A 20,898-nucleotide genomic window follows, 5' to 3' on the forward strand; every position below is an offset into this window, starting at 1 on the left:
GACGTTTTTAGCCGAAAAAGACCGACCATGTATAGTAAGGCGTTTTTAGCCGAAATAAACGACCATGTATAATAAAGCGTTTTTAGCTGAAAAAAACCCGACCATGTATAGGAAGGCGTTTTTAGACGAAAACAAAGACCATGTGTAGTAAGGCATTTTAACTCGAAAAAAACGACCAAGTATAGGAAGGCGTTTTTCGACGAAAAAAACGACCATGTATAGTAAGGTGTTTTTAGCCCAAAAAAACGACCATGTATAATAAGACGTTTTTAGCCGAAAAAAATTACCATGTATAGTAAAGCATTTTAACTCGAAAAAAAACGACCATGTATAAGAAGGCGTTTTTAGGAGGAAAAAAACGACCATGTGTAGTAAGGCGTTTTTAGCCGGAAAAAAAACGACCATGTATAGTAAGGCGTTTTTAGCCCAAAAGAAAAAACGACCATGTATAGGAAGGCATTTTTAGCCAAAAAACAACCATGCATAGTAAGGTATTTTTAACCCGAAAATAACGACCATGTGTAGGAATGCGTTTTTAGCCGGAAAAAAAACGCCTTACTATACATGATCGTTTTTTGCGCTGAAAACGCCTTATTGGTCTTTTTCGGCTAACAAAGCCTTATGTTCTCATATAGGGTTTGTGTGTCCGCGTTGCAATGCAGAGGTTCAGGGTTTGATTCTGGCTCAGGCCATTTATGTGTTGTCAAAAATATGTGTGACCATCCTTTTTTTTTATTCTCTTCACGCTCTCACTCACACCAAGGAACAATTCAGACAATGCCTAATGAGGCATCAGCATTTTTTCTGCAAAAATCCTCCTTTTTAGACATGGTCGTTTTTTATTGTGAAAAACGCCTTTCTTCACAAAGAAAAAAAAGCAGGCATGGTGTCTTGAAAAAAAAAGTGTCATATTGAGACAATGTCGAGTGCTCACGTCCAGCCAGCTGGTTGAGTTGTTAGTGGGTCTGTGTCCCAGTTTGGTGGTGCTAGGTTCAATTTCAGCTCTGGCAATTTGTTCTCAAAAACATGTGGGGCCATCCATTTTTTCACACCAATTAACAATTCACAAAACACCTGACAATACATGGTCGTCTTTTTGGCTGTAAAAATCGTCATTTTTTATTGTGAAAAATTCCTTCCAACACACACAAAAAAAAGCTTGACTATTCATGCTTGTATTTTGAAAAAAAAAGTGTCTTGTATCGGGACTATGTGACGCATTCACGGCGGCCTCGTAGTCAAATGGTTATTGTGTCTGCGTCACAGTGCAGAGGTGCAGGGTTCGATTCCTGCTCCGGGCTTCTTGTGTGTTTTCAGAAACAAGCGTGGCTATTCATTTTCGTATTGTCTTCTCCAGACATATCTTTGCACTCACACCAAGGAACAATTCAAAAACAACCTTCCTATCCATCGTTGTTTTTTGGGGCTAAAAACGCCTTACTATAAATACATGGTCGTTTTTGTTTCGGCTAAAGAAGCCTTATTATACGTGGTAGTTTTTTAGGCTAAAAACACCTTACTATACATGGTCGTTTTTTGGGGCTAAAAACACCATACTATACAATGACCATGCATACTATACATGGTCGTTTTTTTTTTCGCCTAAAAACGCCTTACTATATACATGGCTGTTTTTTTCGACTAAAAACGCCTTACTATACATGGTCGTTCTTTTTTCGGCTAAAAACGCCTTGCTATACATGGTGGGTTGTTTTCGTCGAAAAATGCCTTACTATACATGGTCATTTTTTTTACATCTAAAAACGCCTTACTCTTCATGTTCGTTTTTTTTCGGCTCAAAACACCTTTCTGTACATGGTTGTTTTTTTTCGGCTAAAAACGCCTTGCTATACATGGTCGTTTTTTTCGGCTAAAAAAACCTTACGAAACATGGTAATTTTTTTCGCCTAAAAACGCCTTACTATACATGGTTGTTTTTTTCGGCAAAAGACGGCTTACTATATATACATTGTCATTTTTTTCAGCTAAAAAAGTATTACTATAGTAATTACTATAGTAATGCATGGTGGTTTTTTTCGGCTCAAAACGCCTTACTATACATGGTCGTTTGTTTTTTTTGACCTAAAAACGTCTTACTATACATGGTCGTTTTTTTGACCTAAAAACGTCTTACTATACATGGTCGTTTTTTTCGTCTAAAAACGCCTTACTATATACATGGCCGTTTTTTTTCGACTAAAAACGCCTTACTATACATTGTCGGGGTTTTTTTCACCTAAAAACGGCTTACTATACATGGTCGTTTTTTTTTTCACCTAAAAACGTCTTACTATACATGGTCGTTTTTTTGGGCTAAAACACCTTACTATACATTGTCGTATTTTTCGGCTCAAAACGCCTTTCTATACTTGATCATTCTTTTTTTCGGCTAAAACACCTTTCTATACATTGTCGTTTTTTTCGGCTAAAAACGCCTTACTATACATGGTCTTTTTTTTTCATCTAAAAACGGCTTACTATACATTGTCGGTTTTTTCGGCTAAAAACGCTTTACTATACATGGTCGTTTTTTTTGGCTAAAAACACCTTTCTATACATTGTCGTTTTTTTTCGGCTAAAAAAGCCATACTATACATGGTAATTTTATTTAATTTTTTTTACTAAAAACGGCTTACTATACATGGTCGTTTTTTTTTCACCTAAAAACGGCTTTCTATACATGGACGTTTTTTTTTGGGGCTAAAAACGCCTAACTATACATGGTAGGTTTTTTTCGGCTAAAAACGCCTTTCTATACGTGGTCGTTTTTTCGGCTAAAAAAGCATTATTATACATGGTCGTTTTTTTTTGGCTAAAAACACCTTTCTATACATTGTCGATTTTATCGGCTAAAAACGCCTTACTATACATGGTGGGTTGTTTTCGTCAAAAAACGCCTTACTATACATGGTCATTTTTTTCCCCCATCTAAAAATGGCTTACTATACACGGTCGTTTTTTTCAGCTAAAAACGCTTTACTATACATGGTCCTTTTTTTCGGCTAAAAACACCTTTCTGTACATGATTGTTTTTTTTTTTCGGCTAAAAACGCCTTACTCTACATCACTGGTGTCAAACTCATTTCACATGATGGGCCACATACGGCCTCGGTAGATGTTAAAATGATGCTAATGCTATAAACAACCAAAACAATATGTTTTTCCTTTGTTTTGGTACAAAGAAGCACAAGAACATTTGGAAAATGTTGAAATTTAATGAACGTATCTTTTACAAAACATTTCATGAAGCACTTTACATTTCCTTCAACAAATGTGCAATTTACTTTTATCATTCACATCTATGCATTGCAACTGATCCCCATGTTACAAACTTTAACAAGTAATTGGTCTTGAGAAATATAGAAATGCACTTTATGATTAAACCAGATTTATAAAGAAAGGAAGTTTTAAACCATTTACACGTGCATATAAAATCTAAAAGTAATCTCTGCCTATACCTTACCAACTAAGGAGAGTGCTATTAAATGTGTAAACGTGAGAGTGGATAGATAGCGTCTGCTGTCATGGGTCTGTCTCAGTGACGTACTGAGGCTGCGGTTGTCTTCTTCTCTGGTCAAAACAGTGTCCCTTAGCGGATACTAAATGAATTGCACTTTATTCAAATATTAATTCTGTGTCTTTTATGCATTTTTTTCATTTTTTCACTTTGCCGACTGGGTACTTTCACATACTTCTTAAAGCATTCACGTCACATCCATCGGATCTACAAAGTGCGGGAAGTGATGGCAAATAAGCAGAGACCAACATGAGATGAACCCAAGAGTTCCAAAAGGCAAAAACACCTCCAAAAATTCAGTACATAGTGTAATTTTTTTTAATGACAAAAATTGCAGTTGTGTTGAGTAGAAGTGCTCTGCTTGCATAGAAGTGCTCTTCTAGTCACTTCAAATGTCTTCACAACAACAAAGTCTTTGTTCCTTTTGCTGCATTTTGCTTAAAAAAAAGAAAAAGAAAAATCCAGGCCCAACATCAGTAGCAATCCAGACCCAACGAGTGGATCAGTTGCAGCAGAAGAAATTGGGATTTTTCCTGGGTGCGTCTAAATTGGGAAGCGACTGGTAATGTGCCGTCTGGTCCAACTTAGCGTGTTTGGTCAGCTCCCTGAGTCACAAGACAGGAAACATGATTTGAATGGCAAAAATATGCCCTTAAGATAAGAAAGAAATACAGAGGTACCTTTACGTGATGATTCAACTTGTCATTGCATTTTTTTTTTATGACCAAAAAACTCCCACAATTTTTTAATGACATTTTTAACAAAGGCAAATAGCTCTGTATTGTATCAAAAGGTAATAAGAAATAAATTGTACACAATACTGTAGTATTCATGTGTTGGATGTGTACCTTTAACACTCCGTGTAGCTGAAGCTCGTTAGTAAGTCACATTTTGTAAAATGTAAAAATAAAAATAAAAAAATGTAATGAATGCAGGCGATGGCTCAGAAAATACTCGCAAGTTGGGGCACTCGTAAATTAGGGTATGATTGTATGTGGTTGTACACTTCTGAAGGTTCAGCAAAGCTTTTACCTGGCAAGATGCAGCACAGCCTCCAGGATGTTGGAGCCATCTTTGGCACTGGTTTCACAGAACAGAGTGTTGTAGGTCTGATGGAATCAACATGAGACAAGACAAGTATTATATCGTCGGCCTTTTAAACTAATGACCAAAGTCAAATTTTTTTCCTCCGGATGCCGGCCACCTCTGCTAAAATCGGCTGTGTCCTTTGTTCAACAGATCATTCAATTCTAGGCCTGAAATGAAATTATTAATACGTAAAAGAAATCAAAATGTGGTTCAATTTTTTGGGTGTTTTCTGTAAAATGGACAATTATTTTAACCCTTTCAGGGACAGCGGTGGCTACAGTGGACCGCTTACCATGTTATCAGGTGACAGGGTGCATGAAAAGGGTTAAAAAGATCACCATTTCTTTATTTTTCTTACAGGAAATCACTTCCTTAAAATGAGTTGCAGTGTATTAGTTTCAGTTAGTTTTTTAGTATTATTAGACCTTGAATACAGTAATCCCTCGTTTATCACGGTTAATGGGGACCAAAACCACCCGCGATAAAGAAAAATCAGCGAAGTAGCGACCAATTAACATATACAGGTTTTTAAAGATATATATTTTTTTTTAAGTCCGCAAAAAGTCCATAAACATTACGCGAGAAGCTGCAAAACAGTGAGTCACATAGAGCCAACATATACAGGACTGTACTCCATGTATATGGAAAAAAATATATATACATATATATATATATTTTTTTTTTTATGCTTGTTTTTTAAATGAATATGTTTGAAAAAATTCATAATGCACCAAATCCGCGATAAATGAACCGTGAAATACAGAGGGATCACTGTAATGCTATATACAGTGGGTGTATATATCTATATATATGGAGAGAGAGAGACTATTGTCTGGAAGAAAAAAAAGAAACCTCTATCTATTCATACATCCATCTCGGGGAGCTTGTTTAACCGCCGTTTGAGCAGAGGCACCTTTGTCTAAAGCCAAACACATTTTTTACTTTTTACTTTCTGGACCTGGATTTGACACCTCTGATCCTTAGTCACAGAAAAACTCGCCTTAGATAAAATGAATGCTTTGCCGTCCGTCACGTGGTGGCACCTTGGTGCCAAGCAACTGTGTTGAGCTGAAGGGTGGAGATTCATTTTTTTTTACTCTGGCCTAAACTTTGGAAAAAAGGGCATTGTTGCCATTTATGGGCATCTAATGGCGGTTCCAAAACTTTTTGTGTGGGCGGCAATTGGATTTTTGCCCTTTGCATCAGTGTTTGGTCTCTATGCCCAACAAAGATTGAGAGTTGACTCTATGTTTGTATCATCATCATAATCACAACGGTGATCCTTGCCATTGCCAGCTTCTCGCCATAGCTGGTGGGCACACAGTTGTCCGCCCCTTGCCTGAGGTCACACTTGTTACCAACCAGCATGATGGGGATGTCCTCCTGAGATATGTCCTGTCAACACACACACACACACGCGCATCACTGACAACATCACTGCAAATCACAAAGCAAAGCATCATCACACAAGACAAGCGTCCCCTGATAACACTTACATATCTGCTGCTTGTTTAAAAAAAGAGAGAAACAAGGATAGAATAAACATCCAAACGTTAGACTGCCAAGTGAAAGTCAGACGTACCTCGATCATGTCTACCCACTCCCTCACGTTCAAGAAGCTCCTCTCACATGTTACGTCATACAGCAGCAGAACGCCATCAGCTCGCCGGAAGTAAGATTTGGCGATGCTGCGGAATCTGGACACAAGATAACATTCATAACGTGATACACTCACACACACACACTCACACACACACACACACTCGCGCAGTAGGGCACACACTAGTCCGCACACACCTCTCCTGTCCAGCGGTGTCCCATATTTGTAACAGAGTGGGCTCGCCATCTACCATGAACGTCTTCATTTGGAAATCCACGCCTGAAAATAAAATAAAATAAGTAATATTAATTATTGTTATATTTAAAAAAACAGCAACAAAAAAAAATCAGGATGTCACACAGTAATCACAGATATAATACTAAAAATAATCAAACACAAGAATCAAATAAAGTAAAAATATATCTATATTTCAAAACATTAAACAAACAGTAAAAAAAAAAAAGATTTGGTCTATTGACTGAATTAAAAATGTGGGCTTCTTGCACCAGGGCTCTTGATGCAGAGTAATTTTTGCCAATCTTGTAAATAAATATAAACAGAAGACAATATTTAAAAAAGGTGTAAAAAATATCATGATATACAACATATGTGCTAAAAATGAAATTTCTACATTCTGTTATTTTAAACCATGATTCACATGTTATGTAATCATGTCTCAAAAGAAATGATTCTAGTGGTGTTATGTGAATCAATATTAAACATTTTATTGTCCGACAAAGTTTCTACAAGAATATGCTAACACCCTGGTTGGTTCACTGGTATTATTGAGTCCTAAAATAGACATTGTCAATTCATTTTTTTAAATCAGCTGTCACTTTAACCCTTTCATGGACAGCTGATCATGTTATCAGGTTACAAGTTATCAATTCGCACCATATTGCTTTCAAAGTTATGCTTCAAATCATGACCGATAGATGGCTTCAAACTCGATCATCACAAAGCATTGATTGGAAGGTGCTGATCTCACCGAGGGTTGCGTTGGAGTTGAGTTTGAACTCGTTCTTGCAGAGTCGCAGCAGGAAGCTGGACTTGCCCACGGCGGCGTCTCCGGCCATCACGATCCTGTAAGCCTTCTCGGATGTCATGTAGCCTAAGTCGCCAGCGTCCTTGTCCTCCCTCTAAGGACAAAAACATGGGGACATCCCACCGTCTTATATCACTGCTTGAACCTTTCCATGCCGATTAGGTCAAATTTGACCTGTGAGTCTCACCTGCACACTGATGGCGCTGATGGCTTTTCTGGTGTGCGTGGGGACGGTGGTGGTTTGGTCCGTAGAGGCGGGCGCCCGAATAGGTTCGGACGGCTTCCAGTCCAGAACGGAGCTGCTGTCAGAACCAAACGCTGACTCGCCATCTTGAGTCTCTGCCGGCTGCCGTGTCAAGTCACACAACAACACAAGCAAATATCAGACATATGCGGCATCCATCAACAATTACCGTATATTGTACATTGTACCGGTGTACCGAATGTAGTGGCCTTTTTATGCGCATCAAAATAAAAATGCATGTCAATCAAATCCACTGGTGACCTAATAGTATGCATCAAAAAATTGGAGGATGTGGCTGTCTGCTCAACTTTGAGTGGGTTGTTTTTGTATGTTGTTGAGTCTTGATTTGAACACCAGAGGGCAGCAAAGGTATTTTTTATGGCTTTTGCTCAACTTGTCAATCAACTCAACATCTGATCAGGGATAAGCTGTAAGCACTTCTGCCTCACACTTTTGCGATTAGGTGTTCACATCTTTGCTCCGTCCTTTCTGTGGGCTGTTTGTCAAAATATGATATAAAATATTGACAGTCATTTTTCAGATGTTGTATTGTTTTGTTATTTTATTTTGACTTCAAGATGGCGCCGCAATAGTGGCTGCCTTTTTCAGCAACACTTTTTGTTCTTCTACTTTCTTCTTCTCATTACTTTGCTGCTGTAAATTGGGAATTTCTCCATTGTGAGACGAACAACGGGTTTCTTATTCTTATTCTTTTGCTCCTTCACAAAACTAACATTAAAATACAGGAACAAGTCATCATCAAAAATGAGGCGGTGGTTTTATTGTTAAAAATTAAAATATAGGAACAAATACTGTGTACAAATGTTAAAACAAACAATGAACATTTGCATAATTCATTCGTCACCTCAGTGTCAGAGGTCTCCTCAGTCAAGCTTTTGGCAACAAACTCCTCCCTTTTCTTGGTCACCTCTTCTGCCTCCTCGTCCTCCTCCTGCTCCTCCTCCTCTTCCAGGCCTTTGACCTCCTGCTCTGAGTCGTATCCACCGTGCGAGCCTCGTAGAGTGGACAGGCCGCTGTCCATGTAGATTTCAGGCAGGCTGTCCTCCTCACATTCGCTGCTGTTCCGCCGTTTCAGGCCCGGGTCGCACAGCGCCAGGGCCAGTGAGTCGCTGCTGGGTCGCCGGCCATAAATGGAGAAGTCGTCAGGACGCTGGCAGAACCTGACAAGAGGAAGCAGAAATTCACGCTACATTTTCTCCCCCAAAAAACTGAGGGAAAATTTGAAATTGAGTAAAAAAAGTTTAAAAAATCCAAAATGTGAAATAAGATATCAAAAAACGCTGGTAAAATTGATTAGACATTTTCAACAAAAAATAAACAGGGAAAGATTGGAATCAAGTAAAAAATGTGAAAAATCCAACATTTGAAATATCCTTATAAAAAACAACAAAAGATAAAAACATGCAAATATAAGAATCCGCATGTGCCTAACTGCGAAAGCACAGGGGTTGACTGTAGATTCTTGTTGTAATATCACCATTCACCATTAGATGGCAGAAATGACTTATGCCTGCCTATATATATGATGTGAGGAGGCCTCCATCATATATTTTTTGGTGCAAATTTGGAATATGCAGGACAAGTATAGTGCATCAATATTAACACTTTGATTGAGATGAGGAGCAGCATGCACTGGTTAACACGTTGGCCTTACAGTGCACAGGTGCAGGGTTCGATTCCGGTTCCGGCTATCCTGTGTGGGTTTTCTGAGGATACTCTGGTTTCCTCCCACATTCCGACAACATGCATACTAGGTTAATAGAACACTCTAAATTGTCATGAGGTGTCAGTGTGAGCGCATTTTGCACGTATGCGCTTGTTACACAACTGTTTAGGAAGTGCATGGTTGCAAGTTGCCCATCCTTGCAATAGAAGGATGACTTTTATGTTGAATGGCTGGAGGGCGCTTTTGAAATCTGGTTCATCAAGTTTGAACGCTTAAGTACACAAAACTTTTGCAAGGAAACTGCTTCATGAATAAAAGTAATTAAAGGTGCAATTTGTGTTCAACGGGTCCTTACACTTCCTTTTTTATGGCAGATCAAAATGGCTTTGACAGACTCTGCCCACATTAGAAAGCGTTGGCAAATCTCTATCATCTGTCTTCGATACCTGACTGATTTTGACTCAGTCAAATTAATTCTCCATTTGGAGTTTGTCGAGGTATGAGACCACAATGGCTGACTGTCGGTTCAGATTTCGGGCGTGGGTCAATGAGACTTTTCCATCTACAAAAAAAACTGCTGTCTGTTGCTCATTTCTTTTTTTGTGACTTTACATAAGGGGGCGCCACACAACAACTTTACGGGCATTTGTGTTGGAGTAAACTCCTTAAAATACAATCCAATTAATTTTACCCGGAGACACATACTTGCAAAATATTCCGAGCCGGAAAGCAGCAGTCGCCGATGGTGTTGTGATACACTCGCCTGACTTGTATGCGGGCAGCGTAGGATCAGTTGCCACTCAGTGACGATGTGGATGTAAGCATGAACGGTCGTTTGTCTCTATATGTGCCCTGCCACTGACTGGCGACCAGTTCAGGGTTGTCGTCTGCCTTCTGCCACCAGCAACTCCCCGTGACCTTCTTCAGAATACGCGGTGTTGAAAATGGATGGATGGATGGAAAAGCAGCATTAGGATGACATTCATAGCAAGAAATTCAGTCTCACCTGTCAAGGGCGTATGGCGACGGGCAGGCCAGGCTTTTACTTCTGAGTCTGTCCTTGGTGGCGCTGTTACTTGACTGTAACACACACACACACACACACACACACACACACACACACACACACAGCATTCTGAAACAAACTCCATGAAAATAATATTCCAATATTATATGAAATGTTATTATTTTCAGTAAGTTCATTAAAAATGCATTTAATAGAATAAATCCATAAAATATATGAGAATGAATAAAAAAATATTTCCCCACCCTTCTTCCCTACCTTGGCGGTCCTCTCCAAAGCGGCTCTCAGGCCATCATTGCTGTCATGGAGCTTCCTGTTGGCTTCCCTTTTGAACACGCGGAAAAATGATAATTATTGTTCTGATGTTTTTTTTTACAATATTATGACTTCTCTGAAATTCACGTAAAATGAAGTTTCTTATGTGTACGTGCAACGCACTGTAGGATCTCAATCTGGCTCTCCAGGATGTCCCGCTCCTCAGAAAACTGCTTCATGAGCTCCTCGTCTCTGCAAATGACATCAAGTTAAATCATAAACAAATACTGTCGTGATATTTCTTCCTCATCTGAGGAAGATTGCATATTTGACACCTTTCGGGCTACACATAATTTTTGGAGGAGAGTAAAAATGTGTTTTCTATTGGTCAGATAAATCTAAATAGCGATAATATTAATGTCTACATCAGCCAATATTTCTGATTGTTGTTTGATACACTATTTTTTGCACCAACCCCCCAAAAATCTTTCTTTTTTAAATTGTATTTTTGTATTGAAGTTTTTGACACTTGACCTGAAAACATCATTTGTTTACATTTTTTCCTCAATTTTTTGCAATTACTTTTTTCAGGACAAACATTTACAGGAATTTAAACTTCATTGTCCTTGACCGTTTTAAATCTTCTATTGTTTCTGAACGAAAACTTATTTTATGCTGATATATTATTTTTAAATTGTATAGGTTTATATTGGATGTGACAATCGCGATTGTATGATTCGCATGTCATTCATATTGCCGTGGCTCCCCAATCCGATTGTCTGTGTCATTTTTGATAAGAAAAACAAGACAGAGGAGAGAACGGTTGCTCTGCCTGCGCTGTGTTGTGTTGCTAGGCAACTACACACTGTGTGTCTGTACTCGCTCCAGGATATCCTGTTTCGCCCCGTGACAAAAAGGAAAACTCCCCCTATTCTCTGGGAGACGACATTAACGGGGGGAGATTTTGTCCATCTCTGACCCTAAATGACTCAGGCTGATTGAGAAGTTTGAGGTAACTTTCACCAAGGTTTAAAAAAAAATCCTAAACATGTCTGGCATGATAGATTGGTATTCCATTTCAGTCCTTTAAGTGGAAGTAATGCACTATAAAGTGCACCACTATTTTCACCAGAGCTCCAGCTGCTAAATCTAGAGGATCACTACCCCACTTTGGCCCGGATACAAGTTGAACTGCATCCAATAGCTGCATCATTACACAGCATTCTCATGTCAAAGTCAAGGCCCGGGGGCCAGAACCGGCCCGCCACATCATTTTATGTGGCCCTAGGTATCAAATCATGTGTTTTCGTCTTTCACGATCCTTGCTGAAAATCTGTGACGAAATGTCAAATTGTCATGGGTAATAAATAACGTTGAGATTTGATAGTGCTAGCATCCGTGCTTACTGTACAGAGATGGGTATTATTTCACTTCTGACTGTGTCATTGTTGCCTTCTGTAGTGGTCCTTCATGTTGGGGGACCAGCCAGGGCACGGCATTTGTTGTATTAGCGCTAGCATCTGTGCTAACAAAGAAGTGACTTCTTTGGCCTCTGAATATAAGTTTGTCATCTTGTGTGGCGGTCTACAATTTTGCTGGACCAGCCAGGAGACATGTTGTGTTTGCGTCAGTATCAGTACTGTACTTAAGTTACTGTTCAAGGAAGTGGGATCTTTAGCTTCTGTCTATAACTTTGTTACTAGCGGTCTTGAACAATGGCGGATCAATCAGGACAGAAGTTGTGTTAGTGCTGACATTTGTGGCGTAGCTACCAGATGTGACTTATTTTGTGTGACTATGCCTTTGTCCTACAACAGATAATTTCAATTGTAATCCACATAAACCGCTCCTTGTTTAAAATCAATACAGTCTGACATAGAAAAATAACCTTTCAAAGTTGATGCTCCGGTCGGTGAGCTCGGTCTTGAGTGAGTCCATGTCACTCTGCAGACACGCCACTTTGGTCTGGGACTTGAGTAGCTCCTGTTTAAACCGCTGATTCTCCTACAAAGAGCAACACGCGGTGGTGTACACTCAAAATGCAACAGTAATTCAAGAAAAATAGAAAAAAAGGTTGTTTGCAGCAGTCTTACCAACGTGAGCTCGCTGATCTTCTTCTTCAGGGCCGGACTCTCATCCTTCACTGTGATGTTCTTGTACTTCTCCTCGATCTGTGCGCCATGTTTAGTGTGGATCAGATTTAATTTCGTGATGATTTTAGTTAATAAACCAACTGAAAATCATCACGAAATTACCATGCTAAATGGATGCCAATTTTAGATGGAGCACTATGGGTTTGTTTTTTGTGGCTATTTTCGTTATATTCATATCGTATTTCAACTTAATGTTGAAATACGATATGAATATCGTATTCACCTTTATATAAATAAAGTTATTTTCGTAAAATTCCAGCTTCTTGTAATCCGATGATACAGTATCATGCTTTATGTGTGGCTCCCTTGACAGAAGTCGTTTCAAAGTACTGGACACTTGAATTTAAAAAAAAAAAAAAACACGACAACAACACAATGAATTTTTTCTGCTTATCTTGATTGTAATGATAAAACACTGAAAAAATATTTCAGTAGGATTTTTGCAGGTATTACCATGGTCTCATAAAACATCTATTTTGATGAGTTATTTTAACTTAAACAAGTTTTTTTTAAAGAAAAGAAATGAAAGTTGCTACCTTTTGCATCCTCTGGATTTTACACTGGAGCTCACACATTTCTGTCTCATAAGTTCTTCGCAACTCTTCCAGTTCCGCCTCCCCTCGCTTTTTCTCCTATACACACAAACACAAACACAACAACAATACACACATCAATCAATCACATATTTCTCAAATGATCGGAAATAAAGGAAGATTCAGTGAAGTGTTGTGGACGTTCCTGTGATCAGCTTCTGCTTTAGAACGACTGATAAGCCACGTCCAAAATAAGTGGCCTCTAATTTGGCGTGTCACAAAGCAAACAGCGGATCCTGAGTCAGCTGCGTCGATGTGGTCCGCTTACATAAGTTTGTATGTACACACACTGATAGCGATCATACATTATGTCACAACGAGAGAGTGAGTTGAGTGAGTGAGTGAGTAAGTGAGGCCCGCTGAACAGAAGCAGCCGAACGCAACTAGAGTGGACCATTGTGAAAAAAAAATTACAGTTAGCGACTCTTATTTTTTTTTTCAAATTTCTAGATTTTTTAGTGTTGGTGAATAAGTCAGCACGGACTTTAACATACTAATTTTCACACACACACACACACGCACACGCACACGCAGACACACACACACACACACACACACACTACTAGACATCATGTTGTGTTGAAACAATGTTAGTATTGCCTGTGCAATATATGCTAGGATAATTATTATGGATGTTTAATTCTCTTTCATAATACACAACTGTAAAATAAATGTTTTAAAACTTTTTTTTAATTAACAAAAAAACTCAAAAAGATGAAATAATGTATGAAGAATGTTAAAGATTTTCTGAACGTCTGATATTTAACTTAGTTTTCACCTATTTACATGACCTCAATTTGAGATGATGTCACGCTTCTTTCAGTTAAGGAGCAGTCCTGTTCTTCCATCGGTAATCTGATCTCATATCAGTTATTTTTGTTTGACATTAGGGAAGAACTGAACAAACTGCTCAGTGCGCATCAACGTGAAGAAAAACAGCACAGACCAATAAGGTGACCAAAATATTAGAAACATCTTTAGAACTGCACAGGCAACATTAAAAATAAGCATTTCATTTTATTGACTGTTATACAAGTGGGAAAAAAAAATTGGAAGTCTTTTGTGGTTAAATGAATGGTCCCCCTGACGGTGTCAGTCAACAGTAGGCGATACGTTGATGCTACCGTAGGACGGTGATGGTGTACCTAATGAAGTGTCCCACCTGCTCGCGCGTTTTCCTCTCGGTGGTGTGTATGCGCTGGTCCATCTCCTCCTCCATCTCGCTGAGCTGCATGGATGCTTGATCCTGTGCTCTTTTACACAACATTGTGTTACTTCAAACAGCACAAAAGTGTGCGTGCGACCGTGCGTGTGTGCGTGCGCGCGCGCACATCACTTACCGCCTGATGGCCAGCGCCAAGTTCTCCATCTCGGCATTCTGCTGTTTGATCTCCTTGATGAAACTAAGCAGAACTTTCTCCAGCTGAGGGACGAGCCGAGGCTCGTTCACACTGACGTTCTGGTACAATGTCGCCACTAGATCATGTCTGCAACAAAATAAAAATGAACACTTCACGTTACTGTTCATGGATCTGCTAGGTTCACTGCCCTGTGGCCTAATGAGATGCTGAAATGGCGAAATTTAAGATCCATTTACTCGATTTTGGCACAATCATCCAAAATAAATGGTCTTAAAAAAATGGGTAAGTGACTGAATTTGATTTCTCGGCTGTGCCGAATGAAGCATTTGGTGTATGTATACCACCAGTTGATGGCAGTGTTTAAAGTATCCGTAATGTCGTGCTTGTTGTTGACTGACAGGGCAGGCTCAGCACACAGACATGGCCGCCGTCTGCCAACAGCTCGCGGCGGCACACGCTTGTTTACTATGAACAAAAAACACGCACAAACATACACAAGCTGAAATTGATCCACTCAGTGTTGTTCTGGATGATGCCCAGAGGGAACATTCAGGATCGTTTCAAACTTCCCTTACGTCTCTACATTTATTTCTTACCTCACGGATGTGAACTCGTCTTTGATGCATTCAAAACACGCTTTGTCAAAATGTACTCCGTCAGCTGATCAGGAATGAAAAGACCGTCTTTAGTTCTTGTGCATCACACATTACCGCTGTGACAATCAATGTCCTCTGAAGTGCAGCAACCCCGTCCCATGTCAGGCCTCCTGGGGCTCACGCTACAGAAACACGCACGCACACACACACAAAATGCCTAAATCTCCAAGCAGGGGCAGAGTGGGATTCGTTTTCAGCCGTGGAGTTTTATGACTCAGCCCACACGCAATGTTTTAAATAAAGGTATACATTCTTACCCACATTAGCGGAACACTCTAACATAGCTTACCGTTACCTCCAATGATATATATTACATTTGATCAAAAATTAAAATGACAGTAGAACACACTTATAAGATCCACTTTAACGCTATTCCAGACAGACCTCTGTAAAAAGTGTACTTGAACATTCAAGGTCTTAATTCCGGCGTTAAAGGATTACATGCTGTCAAATATACGTTAGCTTAGCGATTAGCACTGCTTCTCCACCTTTTCTCGTCATTCGTTCATGAGAACAACACTTGTCTGAAGTGTATGTAGCTTATTCGCCAACATGGTTACTGACTTAATAGTGACTCCGCAACGTGTTTAGCTGCGTTGGTAGAGAGTCGAAGCTCTTTGCTAGGGAGCTGGTACGGCTTACGTAGCACCGAGTTTGCTTCGGCCTCACCTACTAACAAAGTGTAGGAGGCGTAAGCACCACATATGACAAGCCCAGCAAAGCTTTTTGGGACTGTCTCTGTCGATCAATTATTGGGAAAATCAAAAATCGGAGATTTTCGCTTTTGCTATTCCGTGTGTTCTTATGAGGCCCAAATTTCAAATTTTGACTTGCAAACTACCAACCGCTTATTTCAGGCCTTGAATAGTCAAATGTATATAACAAAAAACACTTTACACCAGAGGCGGGGTAACTCCTGTCCTCCAGGGCCACTTGCTTTCATGTTTTAGATGTCTCCCTCTTCCAACACACCAGATTCAAACGATCAGCTCATCAGAAGCTCTTCAGAAGGCTGATCATTTGAATCAGGTGTGTTGGAAGCGGGAGGCATCTAAAACGTGCAGGAAAGCGGTCCTCGAGGACCGGAGTTGCTGCTATCCACTTAACAAGGCACATTTATCAAACGCCGGTAAGTCAGCAACATTTTGTTGGCTAACGCAACACTTCCTGTTCGCTTTCTTGTTTGAAAGCGATTCAGATCACTTCCGGTGCTCTATTTCGCGGATTGACGCTAATGTTACTAGCGTCACTAGTTTGTCTTTTTAATTAGGTTTTATTTTTTGGGCAGACTGTGTAGTCTGTTTTTTTTTTCTAGTTGTGCATTCAGTTATTGCTACTTTTGGTTTTAATTCGAATTGACTACATTCACTGTTTTCAGAACTTGTGACTTCGCAAAAAGAGACTCGACGATTTACATGGTCTTGACTTGAGATGCAATGACTCAAAAGTACTGATTGTTGTTCATGTGAATGAGGTATCGGCAACACGCCGCTCACCTCGCCAAATACAACAGCACGAAATTTGATTTGTCACTTCGTAACCCCCCCTACCCCAAATTACCATCCAATCCAAATCAATTCCTGAGATTAAACTATTCATCACAGACAAAATGTACAACCAAACACTGTGTGTGAGAAAAAAAGTTATGTGACAATGTTACTTAAAGTATTGCCTGCACAGTTAAAGTCTGGCAAGTTGGACCTTCCAGGCAATTCCAGATAGCATTTGCATTATTTTGTATTGGGGGTGGGGGGAGATCTGTCGATTTCACTGAAGTTAGTTTAGTTCGCTCTTAAAGTCAACTGCATTTATGATGTAATCACAGACCATTAACTGGAAATGGACTTGCATTACTCATGTCTTTGTGACATTTCTGTTTCTGGATTTTTAAGAAAGGTTAAAAAAAACAGTCACAAAACACAGTCTTTTTTTTTTTTAACCAAAAACTTGCCAATGTTGACTCAGGTTCAAAACAACCTCTTCCCACAGATTTGCTAATGTTGGAAACGGACTCGGGGAAAATGAATCAACACAATAAATGACGATTACAACAACAACAACAAAATATAGACCTCATCTGAAGAATACGTGTTATAAAATTAGGCAGAGATATTTAGGCTGGCACAAAACACAACTAACCTGGCAAGAGCCAGATTAAAATGTAAATGACTCAAAGTAGTTCTCCACAGTGTCGATTTGGGACTGCTCCAATGTGATCTGCTCAGGAAAGGTGAGATATTCAGTATAATAATTGGGCTTGATTTGGCGATGCGGCAACTTGTGCACGCCTACTGACCTTTTTTAATTTTTTTTAACCAATAACGGCAACGGATGTGCTTTGTTTTGACCAGCTGAGTCCTGTTATCTCGATGATTGGCACATATGGCATCATGGCGTTGAGCGACAGTTGTCATTTTTGCAATGTACATGAGGGGAATAAGTGTATTATCAACTAATGAATGAATTAATTGGTTAGTTAGTTCGTTAATTAATTAATTAATCTCAACATCCATGCCGCAGTTATGCCCCTTCCACATAGCCTGCCCCAATCACACTATTGCTTTTTGCTTGATCCGCACCGCTCTGTAACTCACAAATACCGCAAGAATTCAGCTTGCCAGCAAAGTGAAGACAACATTCGCCACAAATCATTCTCTTAGCTGACCACATCATTCAGTTCACCCTTTTTTTGTTTTTTTTTTAAAGGCCACAAATTGGGAATATCTTGCTTCTCCAAATCTATTGACATTTGTGGTCCCTTGATACTTGTTTTTCACGTTTGGTGAATTCTCTGTTTTGACTTTTTATTGATTAACTATTCAGTCTCTCTCTTCCATTTCAGTGGTCCGAAAAGAATAGAATCGGTAGTTCTTCAAATACCTGTACTTGTACTTAAATGTGTGAGTATTTGTCCCGAAACGGCCTGTGTATGGTGCCGATGGCTCAACTGTACTAACTTGGGTATGAACTTGCTCTGCTCGCCCAGCCGGGCCGCGAAGTCCTCCCAGGCGACGGCGCACGGCTCCTCGTCGTCCTCCTCCTGTCTGAGCTCCTGCTCCAAGTCCATGCGGTGTCGCTCGTGGAAGCCGCTGATAAACTCGGGCAGCGTGATGGTGCCGTCCTTGTCCACGTCCAAGCGGTTGAAGAGGTGCTCGGCCTCGCTGGGACTGACTTGCAGCTCAGTGCAGATGGTGAAGAACTCGTCGCGCTCGATGCTGCCCGACTGGTCCGCGTCGTAGGCATCGAAGAGTGCGCGCAGACGCTCCCGCTCCTCGGCGCTCATCACCTCCGGACGCGGCACGCTGAGGCGGAAAAAAACAAACAAACACGTATTCCCCCTCGGTTCCACTTCAAAAACACTTCCAAGAAATGTGCACTCTCATGCTCAGGTAAGTCACCAACAACTGTACCTGTGTGTGTGTGTGTGTGTGTGCGTGTGCGTGAGGCGTGTTCACAAGCCTCTGGGCTTATTCCCTCCCTCCCGAGGATTAAAATAAGTCAATAAATTGAGTCAAATGTCTTTTTTTTTCGGGGGGGGGGCGCAAAGTAAATAAAAACTGTCGGGAAAAACGCAGCAATAAAGTATGAAGGAGTGTTTTATTGAAGGGGAAGTCAATGCAAAATATTTCTTTTGAGTAATATGTTCAACGTACTACAGTTAGTCAGTCTAAACACTGATGAATATTGTGGAATAAGTATTCATCTCGTGAATTCTCTCGCTCTCATGCGTCAAAGGGCGCAACCATTTTGACATTCTACGGCCACCTGCTGTCGACAGAAATTGACATCAAAGAGCCCTCAGGTCACATTGCAGCTGTCATGTGACCAGAATCAAAACTGGTGAGCCTTGACGTTCGGGAGATCAGAGCAGGATTGTTGTTCCCAATGTTGCGCTCTTCTGGACGGAGCTGTTTCTGCAGGAGGCATTCACTGATCTTGGAGTTACTGCTGTTGATTATTTTCGATTAAAAAAATGTGGTTTGCTATTAAGTCTTGCTAATGCACAGCGATGAACTGAAAGTCTTTCTCGGTCATGACGCATCAGCCACATCGTTAAGCTGGCTGAGAAAATACCTATAGTAGAGCTGTTATATGGGCAAAAGGTGCTTAGTGAGAAGATTCTAAAAAAACAAACAAAAAAACATTCTAACGACATAACAAACATATTCTTTTTCTAATTAACATTTTTTTTAAACTAAATATCTATCAATACTTATTCATAATGTCGATGACTTAAATCTACAGTTCAGGATTCAGGGTGTTTCCAAACTTTGGACTGATAGTCTGTGTGTGCACTATGAACTAAGGGGCGAAAAAAATTCCGATTTTGAAATTTTGTTATTTAGTAATTAGTTTTTTTATTATGAATAAATTATCCAACAATTTAAAGTATTGTAAATGACTCGCTCTCTTCGACAGTTCAATGCTCATTGCTCAACAAACATGGCATTTTTGGGGGCGAGGTTCTGAACAGTGATGGCTTTGGAGATGCGAGAGAAAGAGAATGTTATATTTGTTAGAATGATATGTCAGTCCAAAATGAACAGTGAGTAAGAGTGTTTTTAAGACATTTTGATTTTGTAACTACATCATATATGTGTGTGTGTGTATTAAACAATGTATGCATTGGAGAGGAAGAAAATACAATCCAAGTTTACCTCCAAAGCAAATTCGCAAATATGAAGATTTTACCTTTAATCTCCGTATGTGGCCATCTGCTGCTAAGCAGAATTTATTTCATTTTAAATACCACATTCTCTGACCTGGCTTTAACAGTTTCCATCCGACAAACGTTCTCCTCTCCATCTTCCCCATCTCGGAATGTTCCACACCCGCCGCCGACATCCGCTAAAGTGGAAGAGTCATTGTCTTTCCTTGTCAGTTCTTCTTCTTTGCTACTTCGGAAAAGCGAGCCCCGCCGACGTTCCACCAAGGTTCTTGCTGAAGCCGTTGCCATCTTTATTCCCTTTTTTTTTTGGGAGGGGGGTTTAGCTTAAAACTATCCTGCTTTTTCTGAAGACTCCATGTGCGCTCATGCAAAATACCCCACCACTGCAAATAAAGATGATACGGTGACTTTTTATATGAGCCTTGATGCTCATGTGCTTCTTCTTAACTCATCACATGCGAACACTCCTGAAGGGGAAACTTTCTGTGGAAAAAAAAAGTCCATGAACAACACATTTAAAGAAACCCTGCAGGCAAACAAAACCAATTTTCAGTAGGTAAAATGCCATTTTAATATGATTGCTAAAAGTCAGGTCTGACCAGCTCATTATTTTATCAACCTGGCAGACACTGACACCTCTTATTGTCTAACAGTAATCCTCCTTATTGTTGAAAACAATAACTCTGGTGTTTTGTTTTGGTTCAAGACATCTTAGTTCATCCACTTGTTGATTTGCTCTTGACAATGACACAAAAAGTTAATTGAACTGCTGTCTTTTGGTTACATTGATAAAAATAGCTCTGTTTCATGGATTGCCAACATTGATGTTCTGAATCATTTGAGCCAAAGGTAACGTACAGACTGAGCAAAAGAGGTCCAAGGATTGACCCTTGAGGGACCCCATATGTCATGGCTATTCAATCACATTCATAACATCCAGTGATTGCCAAGCAACTCCATTTCCCTGAGCAAGACCTGAACTGTTTTAGCACAGATTTGGGATTT

At 39.9% G+C, this 20,898-nt stretch overlaps 1 protein-coding gene across 1 annotated transcript; it reads right to left on the minus strand.

Moving 5' to 3' along the window:
• Positions 1-3,195: 3,195 nt before the first annotated feature.
• Positions 3,196-20,338, minus strand: rasef (RAS and EF-hand domain containing). Its single transcript, XM_052068613.1, has 18 exons — positions 19,988-20,338; positions 18,182-18,526; positions 14,548-14,694; positions 14,370-14,460; positions 13,151-13,246; positions 12,555-12,632; positions 12,350-12,465; positions 10,645-10,713; positions 10,465-10,531; positions 10,189-10,262; positions 8,361-8,676; positions 7,439-7,597; positions 7,195-7,345; positions 6,404-6,485; positions 6,189-6,303; positions 5,894-6,001; positions 4,550-4,626; positions 3,196-4,122 (listed from the first exon to the last, which is right to left on the minus strand). Exons 1-18 carry the CDS (start codon positions 20,179-20,181, stop codon positions 4,020-4,022), a joined length of 2,388 nt encoding a protein of 795 aa, XP_051924573.1. The 5' UTR covers positions 20,182-20,338; the 3' UTR covers positions 3,196-4,019.
• Positions 20,339-20,898: the final 560 nt, after the last annotated feature.

Source organism: Hippocampus zosterae, chromosome 6, assembly GCF_025434085.1.
Source record: "Hippocampus zosterae strain Florida chromosome 6, ASM2543408v3, whole genome shotgun sequence".
In the NCBI taxonomy this organism is placed as follows: domain Eukaryota; kingdom Metazoa; phylum Chordata; class Actinopteri; order Syngnathiformes; family Syngnathidae; genus Hippocampus; species Hippocampus zosterae.

Coding starts and splice junctions, on each gene's coding strand:
- rasef (XM_052068613.1), bottom strand. CDS start 20,181: ATGGCAACGGCTTCAGCAAGAACCTTGGTGGAACGTCGGCGGGGCTCG. Junction 12,466..12,554: donor AGATCAGCGAGCTCACGTTG/GTAAGACTGCTG, acceptor TGCTCTTTGTAG/GAGAATCAGCGGTTTAAACA. Junction 7,346..7,438: donor TCAGCGCCATCAGTGTGCAG/GTGAGACTCACA, acceptor TTTTGTCCTTAG/AGGGAGGACAAGGACGCTGG.